Source organism: Oncorhynchus gorbuscha, linkage group LG08 (genome assembly GCF_021184085.1).
Source record: "Oncorhynchus gorbuscha isolate QuinsamMale2020 ecotype Even-year linkage group LG08, OgorEven_v1.0, whole genome shotgun sequence".
Taxonomy (NCBI): Eukaryota; Metazoa; Chordata; class Actinopteri; order Salmoniformes; family Salmonidae; genus Oncorhynchus; species Oncorhynchus gorbuscha.
The window spans coordinates 4140827-4164694 of record NC_060180.1 but is presented as its reverse complement, the minus strand read 5'-3'; the positions used below and the strand labels follow the sequence as shown (position 1 = coordinate 4164694).

The 23868-nt window shown below is 42.0% G+C and overlaps 1 protein-coding gene across 2 annotated transcripts; it reads left to right on the top strand.

The window, feature by feature from the left end:
- The first annotated feature begins 8417 nt into the window (after window positions 1-8417).
- Window positions 8418-23573, top strand: LOC124041103 (peroxiredoxin-like 2A). Of its 2 annotated transcripts, XM_046358276.1 has the most exons (7): window positions 8474-8550; window positions 17222-17446; window positions 17763-17942; window positions 18418-18509; window positions 18699-18839; window positions 21668-21832; window positions 22666-23573. In XM_046358276.1, exons 2-7 carry the CDS (start codon window positions 17227-17229, stop codon window positions 22759-22761), a joined length of 894 nt encoding a protein of 297 aa, XP_046214232.1. In that variant the 5' UTR covers window positions 8474-8550; window positions 17222-17226; the 3' UTR covers window positions 22762-23573. The 2 variants fall into 2 exon arrangements, with proteins under 2 accessions (XP_046214233.1, XP_046214232.1); XM_046358277.1 differs by lacking the exon at window positions 17222-17446 and having other exon boundaries at window positions 8418-8550.
- Window positions 23574-23868: the final 295 nt, after the last annotated feature.

The following is a 23868-nucleotide window of genomic DNA, read 5'->3' as shown; positions in this document are numbered from 1 at the left end:
ACGCTGACAGAAGCAAACATCTCTCTGGTAAGAAGAAGGCCGGGGATAAATGCCTTATGATTAATGAGACTTGGTGTGATCAAAACAACATACAGGATCTCAAGTCCTTTTGTTCACCTGACCTAGAATTCCTTACAATCAAATGCCGACCGCATTATCTACCAAGAGAATTATCTTCGATCATAATCACAGTGTTGTATAAACCCCCCCCCAAGCAGGCACATCGACCGCCCTGAAAGAACTGCATTGGACTCTATGTAAACTGGAAAACAAGTCCATTCTTAAAACAAGGCTCCCTAAATTTTATCAGCATATCGAATGCGCGACCAGGCTGGCAAAATCCTGGATCATTGTTATTCTAACTTCCGCAATGCATACAAAGCCCTCCCCCGCCCTCCTTTTGGAAAATCTGACAGGGTCTACAGTCACTCACGGACTACAAAAGAACAACCAGCCCCGTCGCGGACCACGATGTCTTGCTCCCAGACAAACTAAACAACTTCTTTGCTCGCTTTGAAGACAATACAGTGCTACCGACACGGCCCTATACCTAAACCTGCAGGCTCTCCTTCACTGCAGCCAACCTGAGTAAAACATTTAAACGTGTTAACCCTCGCAAGGCTGCCGGCCCAGATGGAATCCCCAGCCGCGTCCTCAGAGCATGCGCAGTGTGTTGGTCATCATGAAGTGCTTTGAGAGACTCGTCAAGGACCATATCATCTCCACCCTACTTGACACCCTAGACTCACTCCAATTTGCTTACCGCCCCAATAGGTCCACAGACGACGCAATCGCAATCACACTGCACACTGCCCTAACCCATCTGGACAAGAGGAATACCTATGTAAGAATGCTGTCCTTCGACTACAGCTCAGCATTTAACACCGTAGTATCCTCCAAACTCGTAATTACGCTCGAGACCCTGGGTTTCGACCCCGCCCTGTGCCACATGGGTCCTGGACTTCCTGACAGGCCGCCCCCAGGTGGTGTGGGTAGGAAACAACATCTCCACCCCGCTGATCCTCAATACTGGGGCCCCACAAGGGTGCGTTCTCAACCCTCTCCTGTATTCTCAGTTCACCCATGACTGTGTGGCCATGCACACCTCCAACTCAATCATCAAGTTTGCAGACGACACTACAGTATTAGGCTTGATTACCAACAACTACGAGACAGCCTACAGGGAGTAGGTGAGGGCCCTCGGAGTGTGGTGTCAGGAAAATAACTTCACACTCAATGTCAACAAGATAACGGAGATGATCGTGGACTTCAGGAAACACCAGAGGAAGCAGCCTCCTATTTACATCGACGGGACAGTCGTGGAGAAGGTGGGAAGGTTTAAATTCCTCGGCGTACACATCACGGACAAACTGAAATGGTCCACCCACACAGACAGCGTGATGAAGAAGGCGCAGCAGCTCCTCTTCAACCTCAGGAGCCTGAAGAAATGCGGCTTGTCACCAAAAGCACTCACAAAATGTACAGATGCACAATCGAGAGCATCCTGTCGGGCTGTATCACTGCCTGGTACGGTACCTGCTCCGTCCACAACAGTAAGGCTCTCCAGAGGGTAGTGAGGTCTGCACCTGTGTTTCATGTCCAGGACACCTACACCACCCGATGTCACAGGAAGGCCAAAAAGATCATCAAGGACAACAACCACCCGAGCCACTGCCTGTTCACCTCGTTATCACCCAGAAGGCGAGGTCAGTACAGGTGCATCAAAGCTGGGACCAAGAGACTGAAAAACAGCCATTACTAACATTGAGTGGCTACTGCCAACATACTGACCTATCTCAAGCCACTTTAATAATTAAAAATTGGATGTAATAAATGTATCACTAGCCACTAAACAATGCCACTTTATATAGTGTTTACATACCCTACATTACTCATCTCATATGTACAATTGAAGTCAGAAGTTTACATACACCGTAGACAAATTCCTGACATTTATTCCGAGTCAGAATTCCCTGTCTTAGGTCAGTTTGGATCACCACTTTATTTTAAGAATGTGAAATGTCAGAATAATAGTAAAGAGAATGATTTATTTCAGCTTTTATTTATTTAATCACATTCCCAGTGGGTTAGAAGTTTACATAAACTCAATTAGTATTTGTTAGCATTGCCTTTAAATTGTATAACTTGGGTCAAACATTTCAGGTAGCCTTCCACAAGATTCCCACAATAAGTAATTGTGGCCCATTTCTCCTGACAGAGCTGGTGTAATTGAGTCAGGTTTGAAGGCCTCCTTGCTCGCACATGCTTTTTCAGTTTTCTATAGGATTGAGGTCAGGGCTTTGTGATGGCCACTCCAATACCTTGACTTTGTTGTCCTTAAGCCATTTTGCCACAACTTTGGAAGTATGCTTGGGGTCATTGTCCATTTGGAAGACCCATTTGCGACCATGCGTCAACTTCCTGACTGATGTCTTGAGATGTTGCTTCAATATAGCCACATAATTTTCATACCTCATGATACCATCTATTTTGTGAAGTGCACCAGTCACTCCTGCAGCAAAGCACCCTCGCAACATGATGCTGCCAACCCTGTGCTTCAGGGTTGGAATGGTGTCCTTCAGCTTGCAAGCCTCCCCCTTTTTCCTCCAGACATAATGACGGTCATTATGGCCAAACAGTTCTGTTTTTTTTTTCATCAGACCAGAGGACAATTCTCCAAAAAGTACAATATTTGTCCCCATGTGCAGTTTCAAACCATAGTCTGGCTTTTTTATGGCGGTTTTGGAGCAGTGGCTTCTTCCTTGCTGAGCAGCCTTTCAGGTTATGTCGATATAGGACTCGTTTTACTGTGGATATTGTTACTTTTGTACCGGTTTCCTCCAGCATCTTCACAAGGTCCTTTGCTGTTGTTCTGGGATTGATTTGCACTTTTTGCACCAAAGTACGTTCATCTCTAGGAGACAGAACGGGTCTCCTTCCTGAGTGGTATGACGGCTGTGTGGTCCCATGGTGTTTATACTTGCGTACTATTGTTTGTACAGATGAACGTGGTACCTTCAGGCGTTTGGAAATTGCTCCCAAGGATGAACCAGACTTGTCTACATTCTTTTTCTTGAGGTCTTGGCTGATTTATTTGGATTTTCCCATGATGTCAGGCAAAGAGGCACTGAGTTTGAAGGTAGGCCTTGAAATACATCCACAGGTACACCTCCAATTGACTCAAATTATGTCAATTAGCCTATCAGAAGCTTGTAAAGCCATGACATCATTTTCTGGAATTTTCCAAGCTATTTAAAGGCACAGTCAACTTCGTGTATGCAAACTTCTGACCCACTGGAATTGTGATACAGTGAATGATAAGTGTAATAATCTGTCTGTAAACAATTGTTGGAAAATTACTTGTGTCACGCACAAAGTAGATGTCCTAACCGACTTGCTAAAACTAGTTTGTTGTCATCAAGGCAAAGGGTGGCTACTTTGAAGAATCTACATTCTAAAATATATTTGGATTTGTTTAACACTTTTTTGGTTACTACATGATTCCATATGTGTTATTTCATCATTTTGATGTCTTCGTTATTATTCTACAATGTTGAAAAGAGTAAAAATAAAGAAAAACCCTTGAATGAGTAGGGGTGTCCAACATTTTGACAGGTACTGCATATAAAACACAACAAAATTACATTTTTGACTGCACTGGGCCTTTAATAAATTAATTGGTTGTGTTTTCACTTCATTCTTTTGATGAGAGTTATGTCTAATTCTATGGGCCATGATCTAGTTCTCCAGAGGGTATATATACAAAAACACTGCTTGAAAACCAAAGGGCACTGGGCAGACAAAACACCTTAGAATCAACATGAGTAGTAGAAAAGTTAGTCTATACCAGAACCATAGACACACAATGTTCTAGAGAGGGACAATATTCCACTTGTTGCAACAAAGTCATATCGACTGAAGCTGATAGGAAAAGGCCTACCACAGCCGAGAGAGTGTTTGTTTTTAAACCAGCACTAGACCCAGAACGGTCTAGTTTGGTCATTGGGTTCAATGTTCACCTGAGGCGATGGGCTGTGTGGTGAGGAAGGTTAGTAGGCTAAATTCTAGAAATGTCGAATTATCAAGCTTTCTACCAATAACATATATATTTTTTAAACATGTATTTTAAAACTATAGTGGACATTATGTTCCATGTCTCAAATATAATAAAAACGTACTATTTATTCACTAGCCACGTTTTAGGGCTTAGGATAATGGTGTAACATCGTTTCTATGGAGATGGATGACGAGACCACATTCAGTCATTTTGACACATTATTATGTAAACCCCATGCATGGAGGGAATGCTGTCGGTCGAGCAACCTGTTAACCTCACCGATTACTTAGCCCAACGGAGAAATTAACTCACGAGAAAAGTAGCACATTTCTTTGCTAGTTAGATAAGTTAATAACGTCGTTAGCTGTTGTTGTTGTAACGTTATTGACATGGGCTGTTGATATGGTTAGCAACACATTTTGTGATAGCTTGCCTATCAGTATAAGCATTTTTTTCCTCGTTTTACACAGTAATTATAGACTAAGGAGAACGCTTTTTCATTCCTCTGGAGTCTTGAAAGCTGGAGAGTTGAAAACGTCTTTAAACTGCAAAATGGTCGATTGCCTCTAGGAGTCCGTGTCTTCGTCTTCTTGCCAATAAATAGGGCTTTATGACTGATCAGTGGCCAAGCAAGCAGACCCCCTCAAGCCATTGAGCGGATTGAGGATTTTTTAATTTGCTGTATATTCTCTATAAATGGGATATGCTGCAATTAGTTTAGCTACATCCTCTCAGGAGGAGTCAAAGGTGAGGTTAGAGTTGTGTGTGTACAGTTACAGTAACAACTATCACCATCATTAATTTGTTTAATATTTAGGGTGCCCATGTCAATACACAACATACAGCACATACAGGGGTGACCCAAATCTCTATAGGAATGCCCAGCTCCCTCTGAGAAGTCCTGTGACTTGACCCCTGACCTCTGTCCTATTCGAAAAGCCTGCCGAGCCAGTCACAGCGGTTAAGACCCTGACATAAATGTTATTAATTTGCTTTTCAGGAAGAAGATTTCTGAATATTCCAAATAAAGGCAGTTCAATTGACAATATCTACACCCATGCAACACCACTATAATGTCAGTGTCTATCCAAAGGCAATAGAAAACAGCACATCCTAATGTAATGTCATTGAATAGAAGATAATTTCAGATCCTCACATAAAAACAGAGAGGAATTAGCCTGGGCCCTGATCTGTTGTCTTGGTGTGACAATGGCCATAGGAGTTGGCAAGACAGCACAAACTGTGACCAGGCTAGCGAGGAATGGGATGAGTCAACAACAATGGCGCCATCCTGATTGGCATTTAGGCAACTGTGGGCGGTGAAGCATGTAAGTGTCCAATATTTTAGTCTCTGGGTCGTACTCAGTTGTCATCAAACTGAAGAAACGGATTGAAATACCTGTAGGGAGGTACTATCTGAACTTGTCCTATAAGAAATGCTCAATTTCATTTTCCGTAGCACAACATTTTGAAAAAGGTTGCTACAGTGTACCCTAGATGTTGTCGTGCCCTCTTCACGACTGTCTTGGTGTGTTTGGACCATGATAGTTTGTTGGTGATGTGGACAGCCCTGTTGATGTAAATGGGGGCGTGCTCTTCCCTCCTTTTCCTGTAGTAAACATTCAGCTCCTTTGTCTTGATCACATTGAGAGAGAGGTTGTTGTCTAGGTACGCACACCTGAGGGGCCCCTGTGTAGAGGATCAGCGTGTCAGACGTGTTGTTCGCTACCCTTACCACCTGGGGGCAGCCCATCAGGAAGTCCAGGATCAAGTTGCAGAGGGAGGTGTTTAGTCCCAGGGTCCTTAGCTTAGTGATGAGCTTTGAGGGCACTATGGTGTTGAATGCTGAGGTCTAGTTAAGGGTGTGAAAGGAAGCCCCGGAAAATTGTTAAAGATTCCAGCCACCCAAACCATAGACTGTTCGCTCTGCTTCCGCACGACAAGCTGTACATGTGCATCAAGTCTGATAATCAACAGGCTCCTGAACAGCTTCTATCCCCAAGTCACAAGACTGCTAAATAGCCTACAAAATGTCCACAGGGACTATCTGAGTTGACCCTTGAATTTTTATTTTTGCACTGTCTCTATGCACACTCACAGGGCCCTACACACTCAAAGGGCCCTACTTCATCCCCATATTATTACTTACCCTTATGTTCTTTTTCACCCCAGTATCTCTACTTGCACATCATCATCTGCACATCTATCACTCCAGTATTAATGCTAAATTGTAATTATTTTCACCTCTAGGGCCTATTTATTGCATTACCTCCCTACTCTTCTACATTTGCACACACTGTACATAGATCTTTATTTTTTTCTTTTCTTTTGTGTTATTTGACTGTACGTTTGTTTATGTGTGACTCTGTGTTGTTGTTTTTGTCGCACTGCTTTGCTTTATCTTGGCCAGGTCGCAGTTGTAAATGAGAACTTATTCTCTCAACTGGCCTACCTGGTTAAATAAAGGTGAAATAAAAATAAATAAAACTCACAGGGCCCTACGCACACGGACACTCCAATACCAGAGTATGTGACCTGAGCGGAGCTGGAGCGGAGCTGGAGCGGAGCTGGAGCGGAGCTGGAGCGGAGCTGGAGCGGAGCTGGAGCGGACCGCGCCCAATTTGACTGGAGCTCTGAGCAAGATTCCCAAAGGCTGGAGTGTTGGCAAGTGTGTTGATGTATTGTCCACAACTAAATCATTGTGTAATCTGAAAAGACACATCCCGAAAGCATGATGGTGTACTTACTAGATGGAATTGCTAAAAGAAAGGAACGAGGTGGGTAGATAACTGTGTCATTGTAGCAAAGTATTTATAAACAAAAAATCTGATCTCTTAAAAAAGTTTTGTTCATTTTTGTTCTATTTATACAATAGGCCATAATTGATTCTGGCTCAATAGGCCTGGCATATTCCCACTTTCTAGGAGCTTTCCATTTTGATTGGGTTATCTTGCCTATAAACCTTTAGGCCTACCTATAATGACCAAACGTATGTGGACACCTGCTCATCGAACATCTCATTCCAAAACCATGGGCATTAATATGGAGTTGGTCCCTTCTTTGCTGCTATAACAACCTCCACTCTTCTGGGAAAGCTTTCCACTACATGTTGGAACATTGCTGCGGGGACTTGCTTCCATTCAGCCACAAGAGCATTAGTGAGGTCGGCACCGATATTGGGCGATTAGACCTGGCTCGCAGTCTGAGTTCCAGTTCATCCCAGTACATCACTGGGGCCAGTCAATCTCTCTTCTGAGCCTAATTATCTATTCCTATCACTAGAGTAACTCATCAACACCAAAAATAACATTGCAATGTAACCAAGCCCAGGTGTAGGCCTACCCTGGTAGTAAGATTTGTTATCAGACTTATTGAGAAGTGTGTGTCTGTGTTAGGCTATGTGTGTGTATGGGCCATGTGGTGTGTATGCAGGGGGCACAGGGTTGGGTGTTTATCTGTCACTCTAGGCCTAATCGGTTAGTCTACTGAAAACATAACTGTGATATATTGTTAGGGTTGCGTCAATTCGAATCTGGTATCAGGATAAGTATGACATTGAGTCACCGATTGTATACTATGTATTTTTTATTAGCTAAGCAATAAGTGGTAAATGCAATTTTCGTATATACGGCTCTCTGTCCTCCACCTCCACCTCGCAGGGCAAAACAGAGAACTGACTTGTTCCTGACAAAGATATTGACAGAATTAGTTCCTGCTTCCGAGCCGGCCTGTCAGAGTAGAGACTGGGCGTGGTTTAGACTCACCCAGCCTATCGTTGATTGTTCGTGCAGAGGCTGGTCCCAGCCCCCTATGCGCCTCAGCGGTCAGTCGTTGTAGTTGTGTAGAATATACAGTTATCAGGCACCTGGCTCCAGTTATCTAACAAAATACCATTTGTTCTCGCAACACTACGTTCTGAATGTGCCCCCCCAACTCATTGCACAGTTCCTGTCTTCATGTTATTCTGTATTTTTCCATCATGAGAAATGCCCATGGCCCTGAAACGATTAACAATGTCTCAAGTCAGCTATGTTGCATAACACAAACATCCACACAAGCCAACAGCAGATAATATTCAATCACATATATGGTAATGGGCTATAGTGCATAACACAGAATCCTCACAATATACAGCCAAACTGTTACTAATTGGTAAATAGTAACCCTGCTTTTTGTCCATGAACATGTCATTCTAATTACTTTGTTACCAGAATTTACCACCTCTGGTATGTATGTGTGTGTGTGTGTGTGTACACACATTCTCGGTACATTACTCCTCGGTGTATAATTTTTTTCTCAACAATTATTCTGTCAATCTGTTGTTATTGTACAAAAAATGCACTTCATTTGTGTCCAAGGTCCGTGTTATCTTGTGCGATTAGTTTCCCTGCAATGACTAATCCATTTATCTTGATCAACTGATACACCTACGCCAAATTTAGATATTTTGAACGGAGACGTCAACTGCACTCTTCTCCTTCAACACAATATTTGTGAGTATCATTCCTTTATACATTATTTGAAATATTGTTAAACATTTTGTTGCGAGCATTATTTCAATCAGCAAGCTAACGTCATCACGCAGTTAGCTACCGTTAACCTAGATAGCCAGCTCGCCCAAATGTGAAGTCTACAAAGTGAACAAGCTAACGTTGTGTCATTGTTACTACTAATTTATACTTGGCCTATTTAATGCATTAATCAAAGAATGCCAACATAGATTTAGCTAGCTAGTAAAGTTCACTTTATAATGCCACTTACCAGTCAACATGATTGTCTGTCTTTTAGTGGGTCTTAAGGTTAAGGTTACTTATCAAATTGGTGTAGCTAGCTAGTTAGCGGGGTGCGCGTTCACTCGCTCTGAGTAGTAGTTGTTCCCCTTGCTCTGGCGCGATGGGTAACGATGCTTCGTGGGTGTCAGTTGTCGATGTGTGCTGAGGTTTCCTGGTTCGAGCCCAGGTAGGGGCGAGGAGAGGGACGGAAGCTATACTGTTACATAGGCAAGCTATCTATGTCAAATTGCATGGCAGTTGAACGCAGCAAAATGGTCTTGGATAGGGTTTGCATGAGAAGCCACATTTAATAATTTGTGTCACTCAATTTGAAATAAGCGCTCTAAGATAAGGAATAAGAAGTTGCAGAATTCAGTTAATATTCAGATCTGTAACTAGCATACTTTCCATTTAATCTTTGTCACGATAATCGATCCTATGTTCTCACCTTTTCGTTGTCAATAATAACAGTCCGTTTCTCAACTCATTGTCAATGTGTAAATCAGTATAGCTAAGCTTACAATGTAAACATTCCTTTCCACTATCTATCTATATGGAATCTAGTCAATCAGTTCATGTGCGGCTGCCAGGTAGTCTATTGGTTGTTGTTCTCATTAGGGTTCAGGCCTTTGTCCTCACTCTGGGAAGGGAAAGTCACACTGCAGTAGTTAGTCAAGACTGTCAAGTCACAGTGAAGTGCAGAACAGAGTATTTGGGACTGAATGAGCTGAACTTGAGGGAAATGAGTGCACACCTTCAGTGGGTGATTGTTTGATAAATGAATCGATGTTTGAAAATGGAATTTTAGTTTTTTTTTAGAAAGACCATACGTGTAGGTTTGTGTTCAGTTTGGTTTCACATATATTTCATGTATGTAGGCCTAAGCATTTGGTGGACCATTCAGACTGTCTTGTTCAGAGAAAATGGAAAATACCCGAATGATTAATATCTTGAAAAATCCACATCTAAGTAAGCCCTGACAATACAGTAACAGTATTTTGTTCATGTTCATATAGACTAATACTAATTATCCTCAATTGACTATACTGATGATTCACTGTGTACTGTCTAACATTGTATGTTAAGGCCCCTCTTGCTTATACAAGGGGAAGAAGGATTAGCCATGTAAGCTATCGTCTGAGACATTAGGGTGTGTGCTCAAGTGTGTGTCACACCCTTAACTTTATAACCACAGTACAGTTTGATGGTCGAAAGTCACAACAAACGGAGCAGTTCATATGTTTGTTACTAAGCCCATCAGTTACCTGAGGAAATGTAATGTAGACAAACAGGTTTGCTGTCATTCATTAAACAATGCCTAAGGTCATTTCCAAAAGGACCCATGAGCACCAACATGTGAAGTTCATAGGAGAATGTTAAATCTGGTGACAAATGAAAGCTAAGAGATTATATATTTGATAAATAAAACATTTCAACCATTTTCTAAGGAATAAGCAACGGCTTTGATTTCTGGCTAAACAGATAGAAAATTAGTCTTAGAAAACATCTATCAGAAAAAGTCTTAAAATGTTTTGGAAATAGACAGGTTGGTTGTTTAGCAACAAAACCCAACACATGCGCAACTATGGGGCAAAACAGACTGGGTTGGTTAGATTTTTTTGCAACATGTAAATTATATTTACAAATACATTTGCATAATGAGCTACTTGTTGTCGCTCAAATACATTGTTAGTTGTTGGTAGCTAGATTCTTCTGTTGTTGCCATATTAGCATTGACATAAAATCATTCAAAACACCTAAAAACAAGACATGGTATCAAGAACAAGATTAAACAAGCTGAAAGGAGTTACTATTCCCCACATGTGGGAATAGTCATGTAAGTAAACAACAGCTTAAATGACAGGCATGGCATTTTGTCATTGTTGCTAGCTGTCTGACCGTCCAGAACCACAACAACGCACAGACTTCTGCCCCATTGAAGCGTGATGTCAGCTTACCCATCTCTGTACATTTACATTTAAGTCATTTAGCAGACGCTCTTATCCAGAGCGACTTACATCAATATGTTGAAGTAAAGACCCCTGCCAACTAATAAACACTTATATTTCGTTTGGAAAAATTATTTGCATTGTGTAATATTCTGCCCTTGAGTTGCGTTCCCATGCAAAACTAGACAGATAGCTAACAACTAAGTCTTCAATAAAACTCCCAAGGCGTGACTTTTCTTGAATTAATATATTGAAAACGTTTGTGAAACTGCAAAATACAGAAAAGAATATACTTTAGTATTCAATTCACACCGACATACTGTAGCTGTACATTAAACATTTGAAGTTGCATAAATACAAAGCACGCGCTAAACCATATTGCTAATTTTTAACCATATGGTAATTGGCTCCTTTCATTACTCTAATAATGTATAACCATCTATGTAGAATAACAAAGCATATTACACTAGAAACAGTAACAAAAATACAGTATTGTATATTTTACAATTCGTTTGCATGACGCATGAGCAAAGTAATACAGCTAACGACATACATTAAAGGCATTGCAATTTGTGAGTAAATGCAACCAACATTGATATGTAAACAACTCTATGAATAACAATATTATCATCATTAGCTAAATGCTTGAATCGAACTTACAAACAAATACTTTTCCAAGGCTGAAGCGTGACAAGAAATAACTACATTGAAAGACCTGCACCGTAGCGTTGTTTGTAGCTGTTTCTATGCGTGCAAAACAAATTCTGTACTTCCTGTTTGCGTCATCTTTCTAAGTACCAGAAAGCGCCACTAGGGGGCAAATAACACCATTGAACAATGAAAATCCAATTTAACCATTGTAATAAAATAATCTGTTACCTTCTAACAGGATGGCAGCACATGTAAGTTTAAGAAACATTGCCCTGTGCCTTGAAATTCCGTTACCAAAAACCCACTCATATTTGATATTTTCTCATTTCTCTCCCTCATGAGGTACAATATTGAAAGTTAACAGAAATAACAAGTGATGGTAGACCTATCAATTAGTGTTTTTACTGATATCTATTTGATTTAACCAAATTGGTAACGGAATTTTTAAAAAAACTAATGGAATTACTGCAATTAAATTGCTACAATGAGAAATCATATTTGTCACAAACCATAGTTGGGTCACCAGCTACAGCCCTTCCTTCCACTGGCATACTGTTACAGTGTGGCAAAAAAGTATTTAGTCAGCCACAAATTGTGCAAGTTCTCCTACTTAAAAAGATGAGAGGCCTGTAATTTTCATCATAGGTACACTTCAACTATGACAGACAAAATGAGAAACAAAATCCAGAAAATCACATTGTAGGATTTTTAATGAATTTATTTGCAAATTATGGTGGAAAATAAGTATTTGGTCAATAACAAAAGTTTATCTCAATACTTTGTTATATACCCTTTGTTGGCAATGAAAGAGGTCAAACGTTTTCTGTAAGTCTTCACAAGGTTTTCACACACTGTTGCTGGTATTTTGGCCCATTCCTCCATGCAGATCTCCTCTAGATTTACATTACATTTACATTTAAGTCATTTAGCAGACGCTCTTATCCAGAGCGACTTACAAATTGGTGCATTCACCTTATGACATCCAGTGGAACAACCACTTTACAATAGTGCATCTAAATATTTTAAGGGGGAGGGGGTGAGAAGGATTACTTTATCCTATCCTAGGTATTCCTTAAAGAGGTGGGGTTTCAGGTGTCTCCGGAAGGTGGTGATTGACTCCGCTGTCCTGGCGTCGTGAGGGAGTTTGTTCCACCATTGGGGAGCCAGAGCAGCGAACAGTTTTGACTGAGCTGAGCGGGAACTGTACTTCCTCAGTGGTAGGGAGGCGAGCAGGCCAGAGGTGGATGAACGCAGTGCCCTTATTTGGGTGTAGGGCCTGATCAGAGCCTGGAGGTACTGAGGTGCCGTTCCCCTCACAGCTCCGTAGGCAAGCACCATGGTCTTGTAGCGGATGCGAGCTTCAACTGGAAGCCAGTGGAGAGAGCGGAGGAGCGGGGTGACGTGAGAGAACTTGGGAAGGTTGAACACTAGACGGGCTGCGGCGTTCTGGATGAGTTGTAGGGGTTTAATGGCACAGGCAGGGAGCCCAGCCAACAGCGAGTTACAGTAATCCAGACGGGAGATGACAAGTGCCTGGATTAGGACCTGCGCCGCTTCCTGTGTGAGGCAGGGTCGTACTCTGCGGATGTTGTAGAGCATGAACCTACAGGAACGGGCCACCGCCTTGATGTTAGTTGAGAACGACAGTTTGTTGTCCAGGATCACGCCAAGGTTCTTAGCGCTCTGGGAGGAGGACACAATGGAGTTGTCAACCGTGATGGCGAGATCATGGAACGGGCAGTCCTTCCCGGGAGGAAGAGCAGCTCCGTCTTGCCGAAGTTCAGCTTGAGGTGGTGATCCGTCATCCACACTGATATGTCTGCCAGACATGCAGAGATGCGATTCGCCACCTGGTCATCAGAAGGGGGAAAGGAGAAGATTAATTGTGTGTCGTCTGCATAGCAATGATAGGAGAGACCATGTGAGGTTATGACAGAGCCAAGTGACTTGGTGTATAGCGAGAATAGGAGAGGGCCTAGAACAGAGCCCTGGGGGACACCAGTGGTGAGAGCGCGTGGTGAGGAGACAGATTCTCGCCACGCCACCTGGTAGGAGCGACCTGTCAGGTAGGACGCAATCCAAGCGTGGGCCGCGCCGGAGATGCCCAACTCGGAGAGGGTGGAGAGGAGGATCTGATGGTTCACAGTATCGAAAGCAGCCGATAGGTCTAGAAGGATGAGAGCAGAGGAGAGAGAGTTAGCTTTAGCGGTGCGGAGCGCCTCCGTGATACAGAGAAGAGCAGTCTCAGTTGAATGACTAGTCTTGAAACCTGACTGATAGAGCAGTTATGTTTTGGGGATGTTGCTGGGCAACACGTACTTTCAACTCCCTCCAAAGATTTTCTATGGGGTTGAGATCTGGAAACTGACTAGGCCACTCCAGGACCTCTTACTGACATCTACCCAAGAGCCCCCTCTCTTTCCATTTACTGTAACCAGCATCCGTACCGACCGACACCGGACATCCATGGACGTTGAAATATGGTCAGTCTGCCCTGGCCTTGGTTTCAACGTCCACATAAGTTGTTTTTGGTTCAGACCGGACCAAATTTGAAGCAAACGTAGACGTCTGTTTCACAAGTGTTGTGGATGGCACAGTACAGTAAAAAAAGTTGAGTACAGTCCTGAACTGTGCAGAAGAATAGAGTAGAGTTTAGTACAATACACAGTACAGCACACTAGAGTTGAGTAACATATAATGTACTGAACTATAATATACTTTACTCTCCTGAACTGACCCACCCAGACAATACTGACCAGAGTGAAAGTTTTACACACAGTGAAAGTGTAGTTCTTCCTTTTCTTAGTCAACAGCCCACTGTACACATTTAAACTACATGCCCCAGGCTTAGGACTGTGACAGTCATTGAATTTTGGATGACGGTAAAAGATGAGGTAAAGAGGTTAATGGAACTCGACCCGAACATTGGAAATGCCATAGAAACGCGTGTGGGAAAGATCCCGACTCTCCTCATTTAAGCTATTGTTTATATGTGTATTTCACACTATATTGAGTATAATGCTTGTATGGATGTCAACTAGAGGTCGAACGATTAATCGGAATGGCCGATTAATTAAGGCTGATTTCAAGTTTTCATAACAATCGGAAATCGGTATTTTTGGACAACGATTTGGCAGATTGTGTTTTTTTTTGTGTTATTTATTATTTTTTACACCTTTATTTACCTAGGCAAGTCAGTTAATTAAGAACACATTCTTATTTTCAATGACTGCCTAGGAACGGTGGGTTAACTGCCTTGTTCAGGGGCAGAACGACAGATTTTTACCTTGTCAGCTCGGGGATTCAATCTTGCAACCTTACAGTGAACTAGTCCAACGCTCTAACCACCTGCCTCTCATTGCACTCCACGAGGAGTCTGCATGTTACGCAAATGCAGTAAGAAGCCAAGGTAGGTTGCTAGCTAGCAATAAACTTATCCTATAAAAAACAATCAATCATAATCACTAGTTAACTACACATGGTTGATATTACTAGTTTATCTAGCGTGTCCTTAGTTGCATATAATCGATGCGGTGCGCATTTGCGAAAAAGGACTGTTGTTGCTCCAACGTGTACCTAACCATAAACATCAATGCCTTTCTTCAAATCAATACATAGAAGTATATATTTTTAAACCTGCATATTTAGCTAAAAGAAATCCAGGTTAGCAGGCAATATTAACCAGGTGAAATTGTGTCACGTCTCTTGCGTTCATTGCACGCAGAGTCAGGGTATATGCAGCAGTTTGGGCCGCCTGGCTCGTTGCGAACTAATTTGCCAGAATTTTACGTAATTATGACATAACATTGAAGGTTGTACAATGTAACAGCAATATTTAGACTTAGGGATGCCACCCATTAGATAAAATACAGAACGGTTCTGTATTTCACTGAAAGAATAAACATTTGTTTTCAAAATGATAGTTTCCGGATTTGACCATATTAATGACCAATGGCTCATATTTCTGTGTGTACTTAAGTTATAATGAGGGTGGCTGTTGTCGATGTGTTCTTGGTTCGAGCCCAGGTGGGGGCGAGGAGAGGGACGGAAGCTATACTGTTACACTGGCAATACTAAAGTGCCTATAAGGACATCCAATAGTCAAAGGTTAATGAAATAAAATGGTATAGAGAGAAATAGTCCTAGAAATACTACAACTTAAAACCTCTTACCTTGAAATATTAAAGTCTCATGTTAAAAGGAACCACCAGCTTTCATATGTTCTCATGTTCTGAGCAAGGAACTTAAACGTTAGCTTTTTTACATGGCACATATTGCACTTTTACTCTACTCCAACACTTTTTCTTTTCTTGCATTATTTAATCCATGAACATGTTTCATTATTTACTTGAGGCTAAATTGATTTTAATTGATGTATTAAATGAAATTAAAAATAAATGTTCGTTCAGTATTGTTGTAATTGTCATTATTACAAATACATTTTTAAATTATTTTTTAAATCGTCCGATTTAATCGGTATCGGCTTTTTTTTGGGCCTCCAATAATCGGTTGATCTTTAATGTCAACCCCAATACACGTTCATGTCACCGTCACCAATTACCTGCATTAAAGTAAAAAAAAAAAACTAATATCCACTTTGTTAGATCAGAATTGTTGAATGTGCGCCAATCCAGCATCCTTCTATCCCCGAGGTCTGCGGTCCATTGACCTCTGTACAGCATCGATGACCTTGGTCACCATAATAACCGTTCAATTAGCCAAATAAAAAAGGATGCATGTTTTCCTCCTCTGCTCCTGTCTGCACGTGCAGCCATAGAAATATAATGGGCAACCCCCATTCAAGTCGTTGGCTGTGTTGGAGAGGATCAAAATCAGAATGTATCATGGTTAAATTGTGACTGACTGACTGATCTCCAAATAATAATGAGTAGTTCATTATGATGCAAGATTCTTTGTAGATCCGTAAGGCGGCAGTTATCTGTACCTTCGGCTGCAATGTCGAACAAGCCAAATGATTGCATAATGGGGGACTGGTGGCCATTGCGAGGCGCAAAGCAGGAAGTAGAAGTTGGAATTTGTGCTGTGATTTGTTGATTCAACTTAACTGACATTACCATAAATAAATTCCATTGCACGAGCCCCATCAGTTAAAGGTGAACTCAGCAATATGATGTAGACCCAGAAAGTAAACAGCATAGTGGGTCAATTTCCGCTACAACTAAGAGGGTTGAAGCGCGAGGCTCAACTTCTCCCCCGTTTTGGTGCCCTGGCTTCCACGCTGTGACAGCGTGACACGAACCCGTGCACATGCGCAGATACTGTGTGTGACTGAGAGTGAAGTCTTGCATCTCGCTCATCTCAATATCTGCAGTGCTGCTCATGGCAATGTCATTTCGCTGAGTCAACCTTTAACATTCTATATTAACATGTCAATTATTGCATCACAATACCACGCAGCCAGTAAGTATACCCATCAGTTTACCATTCAACATGTCACACTTTTCAGTCAGCTGTTTGTATTTTTATAGATTTTTTGGGGGGTTAGGAAGGTTAATTTATTTTCATGTTCTTCATCCATAACTCACGGTTATATGTAATTGTGCCAGCCCTACCTAGGCTGTCTCTGAAAAGATAAACAAAAACATTGTTTTTAGCCTACCGTTTGAACATCGGTCACTACTTCCTAACAGTAGTTGCATGTGCCCATGCCATCTTTCAAACGCCAGTGATTTCACGCTCACGGTAAAGGCTTTTGTTTTTCTTGTTGTCTCTTCAGAGAAAGTCTGTTTTATAAGAGTCAGAGAACGTTCTGATGGGTTGTGTTTATACAGTCACCATGGCCCTGGCACTGGTCCAGTCCCTCTCCAGACACTCCGCTAAAGCCCTAAGGGCCAGATGGAGGCTATCTCAGACTCTGCACATCTCTTACATGCCTCTGGGGGGTGCCATTCACAACAGCCAGCCCTCTACCAACCCTACAGCCAGACTTCCTTGTCTAAAAGCCTTTCACCTCAGCACAGCGTCATCCAGCCCTGACCCTAACAAGCCCAAATCAGGCAAGGAGCATTACATTATCTCGCTCTAGTGACACATTGCATGGAGTTTGTTATAGGCTAGTTCCCTTTATCTTATGGCCTATATCAGTGACCCTAACCTTCCCACCCCCTAACCCATGCCTAAGAATGTTGCCTCTCGCTAACAGTAAGGTTCCGTTAACTAACAGTACCAGAAATCATTAGACATGTACGTGTGGCATGACCGAGTAAGAAGATCGGCCCTCTTCTCTAGGCTCTGGTTCCTCTTAAAGTTTCTAATTCCCTAAGAACAATAAATCACTCTGATAATCATGTTTGTCTATTTTTTTGGCTGCAGTGTTGTCCTCCAGCCTCGAGGTGGAGCTGTTTGAGATGGGGATGTGGTCTCTGGGTCTGGGGACCTTAGGAGTTGCCATCATTGGAATCTTCCTGGCCAACACTGACTTGTGTCTGACCAAGGCTGCCCAGGCCTCGCTGGAGTACCTGGAGGACGCAGACCTCCGCTCCACTGGAGACGGTACGAGGGCCCTGGTTCACCCGCTGGGCATGGCCAGCAAGTGCAGAAAACTGTTGATCATATTGGCACCAAACGTTCTACAGTATGACAATGACATTCTGTTTTACATTCATACTAGAATGTAGCAAGGTTAGAGCCTTTGGTGCCAACATGGCAGCTGTTAAGATTTGAAATCTCAAACAGAGTTTACAGAACTCTGAATATCTTTTTCATAGCTCTGAGCAAGGCATTTTGTGATCCATAAAATGCTAACGAATATCTGCTCGCTTTTTTTCTGCGACACTCTGAAACAACGGTAGAGCGAAGCCTAATTATTACAATTATTATCTGGGTGATTAAAAGCACACTGGTGCTCCAAGAATAGTTTTTATCCAGGTCGAACAGCAAAATATTTAGGCGCATATGTGACCAAAATTGTCACACTGCAGAGCCCAGGTACCAATGCATGACCTGTGTATATGTGTGTGTCCTGCAGATGAGAACACCATAAAGGCCAAAGCTCTGTGGGAGAAGACTGGAGCAGTAGTCATGGCTGTACGACGGCCCGGGTGATTTTTGTGCCGAGAGGTGATGTCACTGATACTATACAGTATAGTCAGCTTTTTTTACTTACAGGGAAAGTTCATCCGAAATGGTCTTAATTCAAGTCTATATTCCACACCATATATTGTTGTTGTGTAGATTCCGCTGTATGCATCAGGAGAATAAGCAAGACCCCATCCTATTAATGAAATTGTACTAATTGTGTGTGTGTAGGAAGCTTCTGAGCTGTCCTCTCTGAAGACCCAGCTTGAGAATCTCGGGGTCCCTCTAGTTGCCGTGGTGAAGGAGAACATCAGCACGGAGATCCAGGACTTCCGACCACACTTCGCTGGGGACATCTATGTAGACGAGAAGGTGAGGCCCTGGGTGTTTCTCAGTATGCATACTATCGTGCTCCATACTATCATGCTACAAGTGCACCATGTTCTCTTGAGTATGTTCTTGTGAGGACGAGAATGTGGAGAATGCATAAAATGATACATTTGAGAAGCACTGGTACATTCCTACTGTATTATCTCACGCTGAGTCTCATTCACTGAACCTTCTTCCAGGTCAGGACAATGGCAACAATAGGCAAAACAAGATCTACACAAAGAAAATGTTTTACTTCACAACTATCAGCTAGGTATAAGTGAATCTGAATAATCTAGCTATCCTGCTAGTTAAACAGACAAAAATGACCAAAAACTAATGTTATGCACAGTAGATGTACTTTTTTTTGTGGGTAGCAGCTACCAATTCTTTGTGGCTAGCTAAGCCAGTTAGCCCTATGGACTTACCCATTCAATGAACCATCTTCCAGCCAGGACAACAATGACAAAACAAAATGTACACAAAGCAACCGTTTACCTCATAAATATCAGCTATCTATATGTGCTTCGTAATAATATAGCTAACCAGATAATGACCTAAAACAAATATTATGTTATTTCTTCGTGATTAGATTATTATGGGCTTGTGATCTCCGGAACGTAGGCAGGTAAACATGCCAAAATGAACACCGCATGTATTTATTAACGTATTAAGATAAAGTATGTTGCTTGACGACAATACTTTGAGATGTGAATAGGCAACAATTCATTCCGAAGTGTATTTTCTCTCGCTTCAGCTCAAATAATGGCCACCATTGATTTCAACAAATGTTGCATAATTTAGTTGTTGTTGCGTCATTTCTTTGCATACTTTCCGTTGAAGCTTGCATCGATGCTTTAAAATATGTACAGTTGAAGTGGGAAGTTTATATACACTTAGGTTGGAGTCATTAAATCTCATTTCTCAACCACTCCACAAATTTCTTGTTAACAAACTGTAGTTTTCGCAAGTCGGTTAGGACATCTACTTTGTGCATGGCACAATTCATTTTTCCAACAATTGATTACAGATAGATTATTTCACTTATAATTCACTGTATCACAGTTCCAGTTGTGCCTTCTAAACAGCTTGGAAAATTCCAGAAAATGATGTCATGGCTTTAGAAGCTTCTGATAGGCTAATTGACATCATTTGAGTCAATTGGAGGTGTACCTGTGGATGAATTAAGGTCTACCTTCAAATTCAGTGCCTCTTTGCTTGACATCATTGGAAAATCAAAAGAAATCAGCCAAAATTGTGGGCCTACACAAGTCTGGGTCATCATTGGGAGCCATTTCCAAATGCCTGAAGATACCACGTTCATCTGTACAAACAATAGTACGCAAGTATAAACACCATGGGACCACGCAGCCGTCATACCGCTCAGGAAGGAGACGTGTTCTGTCTCCTAGAGATGAACGTACTTTGGTGTGAAAAGTGCAAATCGATCCCAGAACAACAGCAATGGACCTTGTTAAGATGCTGGAGGAAACGGGTATAAAAGTATCTATATCCACAGTAAAACGAGTCCTATATCGACACAACCTGAAAGGCCGCTCAGCAAGGAAGAAGCCACTGCTCCAAAACCGCCATAAAAAAAGCCAGACTACGGGTTGCAACTGCACATGGAGAAATGTTCTCTGGATTGATGAAACAAACAGAACTGTTTGGCCATAATGACCATCGTTATGTTTGGAGGAAAAAGGTGGGGGCTTGCAAGCCGAAGAACACCACCCCAACCGTGAAGCACAGGGGTGGCAGCATCATGTTGTGGGGGTGCTTTGCTGCAGGAGGGATTGGTGCACTAAACAAAATAAATGGCATCATGAGGAAGGGACATTATGTGGATATATTGAAGCAACATCTCAAGACATCAGTCAGGAAGTTAAAGCTTGGTCACAAATGGCTCTTCCAAATGGACAGAAAACCCAAGCATACTTCCAAAGTTGTGGCAAAATGGCTTCAGGACAACAAAGTCAAAGTATTGGAGTGGCCATCACAAAGCCCTGACCTCAATCCTATTGACATTTTGTGGGCAGAACTGAAAAAGTGTGTGTGAGCAAGGAGGCCCACAAACCTGACTCAGTTACACCAGCTCTGTCAGGAGGAATGGGCCAAAATTCACCCAACTTATTGTGGGAAGCTTGTGGAAGGCTACCCAAAATATTTGACCCAAGTTAAACAATGCTACCAAATACTAACTGAGTGTATGTAAACTTCTGACCCACTGGGAATGTGATGAAAGAAATAAAAGCTGAAATAAATTATTCTCTGTACTATTATTTTGACATTTCACATTCTTAAAATAAAGTGGTGATCCTAACTGACCTACGACAGGGAATCTTTACTAGGATTAAATGTCAGGAATTGTGAAAAACTGAGAAATTTAAATGTATTTGGCTAATGTGTATGTAAACATCCGACCAACTGTACAAATGGAGTACACATTAGAGAAGTGTCAGCCGTGTTCCACTTCGCATACTTTGATTTTGACTCCGACCTTCCATACTCCTATGTGTGTGCTCGGAGCATGGTAGTATGCATTTTGAGAAACACCGACTCTCTATGGGTGCATCTCAATAGTCTATAGAAGGTGAGACGGACTTGACTATGGGTACATCTCAATAGTCTAACAAAGGCTTCCTCTCCTTGTCTCCATTCCTTCATCTGCACTGGCATAAATGAACTGTGAACATGTTTGAATCGATTTCTACACAGGCCTGCTAAGAAGGGAGGAGCTGAACCATGTGTAGATATAGTATGCCTGTTGTCTGTGCCTGAGTTTTGAGTTCTCTTTTCTCTTGATTGATTGGTTTACTTGTTCTTTGCAGCACCACTTCTATGGCCCACTACAGAGGAAGATGGGGGGGCTGGGCTTCATCCGTCTGGGGGTATGGCAGAACTTTATGCGGGCCTGGAAGGCCGGTTACCATGGCAACATGTTGGGGGAGGGCTTTGTCCTGGGAGGCGTGTTTGTCATCGGAGCAGGGAACCAGGTACCCCACACACAGGGCTGTGCATCAATGAATTACGCTCAGCCACAGCTGGGAATCATTAACTGGAGCTGTTAAGGTGTCCGCATGCTTCTCAGCCAAAACAGTAACAGTTTGTGCATATACGGTGGCATTTTTGTTCAACTTCAGTAAGGGTTTTTTCGGCTGTTCGGGGGCACAATTTTTTGAGGCAAGCCAAAGTCTACTCCCCTTTGTCTGTGATTGGTCAACAGTAGGGATTCTTCAATTAAGACTTTGTCATTCAACGAGAGACACGTTTTCATTCAATTTTGTTGTTGAAATCCTGCACCTAAGATTTTAGGTGTGCAATTTGACATTTAACTAAGATCTCCTCTCATTAACAAAAAAATAATTTCAATGACAGATTTCTTGAGTTAGATTAATTTAGACTATTTTGAGGAACTGTAATATATACTGGCTACGGTGTCTCAATTGATAAACAGTACTGTTGCTGCTTATTTCCCCTCATTTTTCAAGCAGAGGTCTATTAAGGGAGTATGCTAGCACTCTGCTGGGTGCCAGCTGAACTGAAGCATGCTGACACCTTTAGACTCCAGCTGCCGACACATGTATGAGGGGAGAGACTCAACCATGATGGATCCAGTGCTGCAGATGACACACACACTATCTGTTATCAACTCAGTAATCAGTGGCCATGAGCAGAGACAAGGGAAGGAAGTACTCTAGGACAATATTGATACAAACAGTTTAACCGAAATGTATAGACCAAGAGCAGCAGCATTGTTGTTACATTGTGTTGCGAGGTTGTTTGGTATTACGTAGGTCCCTTTTTTAAAGTGTATTTTTTTCCTCAGGGAATTCTTCTGGAGCACAGGGAGGAGGAGTTTGGCAACAAAGTGGAGAATGAAGATGTTTTGCAGGCTGTCAAGAGAATTGTTCCAGTGCAATAATGTTTAGTTTTGTGTTCACAAACTTAGTAGCATTAGACCAACGCTGATAGAGGCCTCTGTTTCATTCACAACATAACTTTATCCCAACAAGTGTTTTTGAGTTGTGTATGACATTTAAACTTGAAACAGGCATTTTTCATATCTGTAGTTCTCCTGTACCAACCTTATGATTTCTATTATTGCTAGCTCCGCCCATCAGAACGAGTCTCTTCCTCAATAACAATGTGAATGATGAGCTCCACTGCTTATAATATCCTGACCTCATAAGCCAATTGGAAGATGAGGTGGACCATATTCCCATCTATTTTCTCTAGATGTGGAAACTCCAAGTTGTACCAACTAGACAGTGTTCTGTAGGCGTAAGGTCTTGGTCAGGTTGTTATTGTAAAATGTGTTCATGACTTACCTGGTTAAATGAAGGTATTGTCAACCAGGGACCTTACTGCTTTCACTTGAACTGAGAATACTTGAACATTACTCATCTCTTGGGAGAGCGGTATATCTACAACTGGTGTGTTTACACTTTTATTGATGTCAAACTCAACGTGAGGAATGGATGGTTCTCTGCATCTGGATTTTGTACGTAAAATCAGTCTTGTAACTTTGCTACGTGTTTCATGTTATACCTGTGAATGAGTGTGTGTGGTCAATGTGTGTTTATTAATGAAGACCTGACTGTAAACTCGGTGACGAGGGGAGCAGGTTTGATATCCAAACACACACTGCCTCAACATACTCACCATGGCCAGGTTGGCAAGGAAGCAGGTGTGTGAGAGACAGGGTGCAAAGCACAATAAACCCATCACACCATCCTCCTCTCTTCTCTGGACCGACATTCTAGAATACATTGGAATCCCTTCATAAGATGTTTCTGCTACATAGCTGTGCACCGCAATCTGCTACTTATTGTATTTGTAAACATTGAGCAATGCGGCATGAGTGACTCACCCTCAAATGGGTTCGTTCAGCAGGGCACAATGGTGTGGAATGTTCACTTTGTCTTGATTTTGTTCCTGAACAGTACAGTAGGTCTCTGGCCTGAGAAAGAAAACTCACATTTCAATCACTTTATTCTATAGTTTAGTAAATGTCTTACATAGTCCAGAT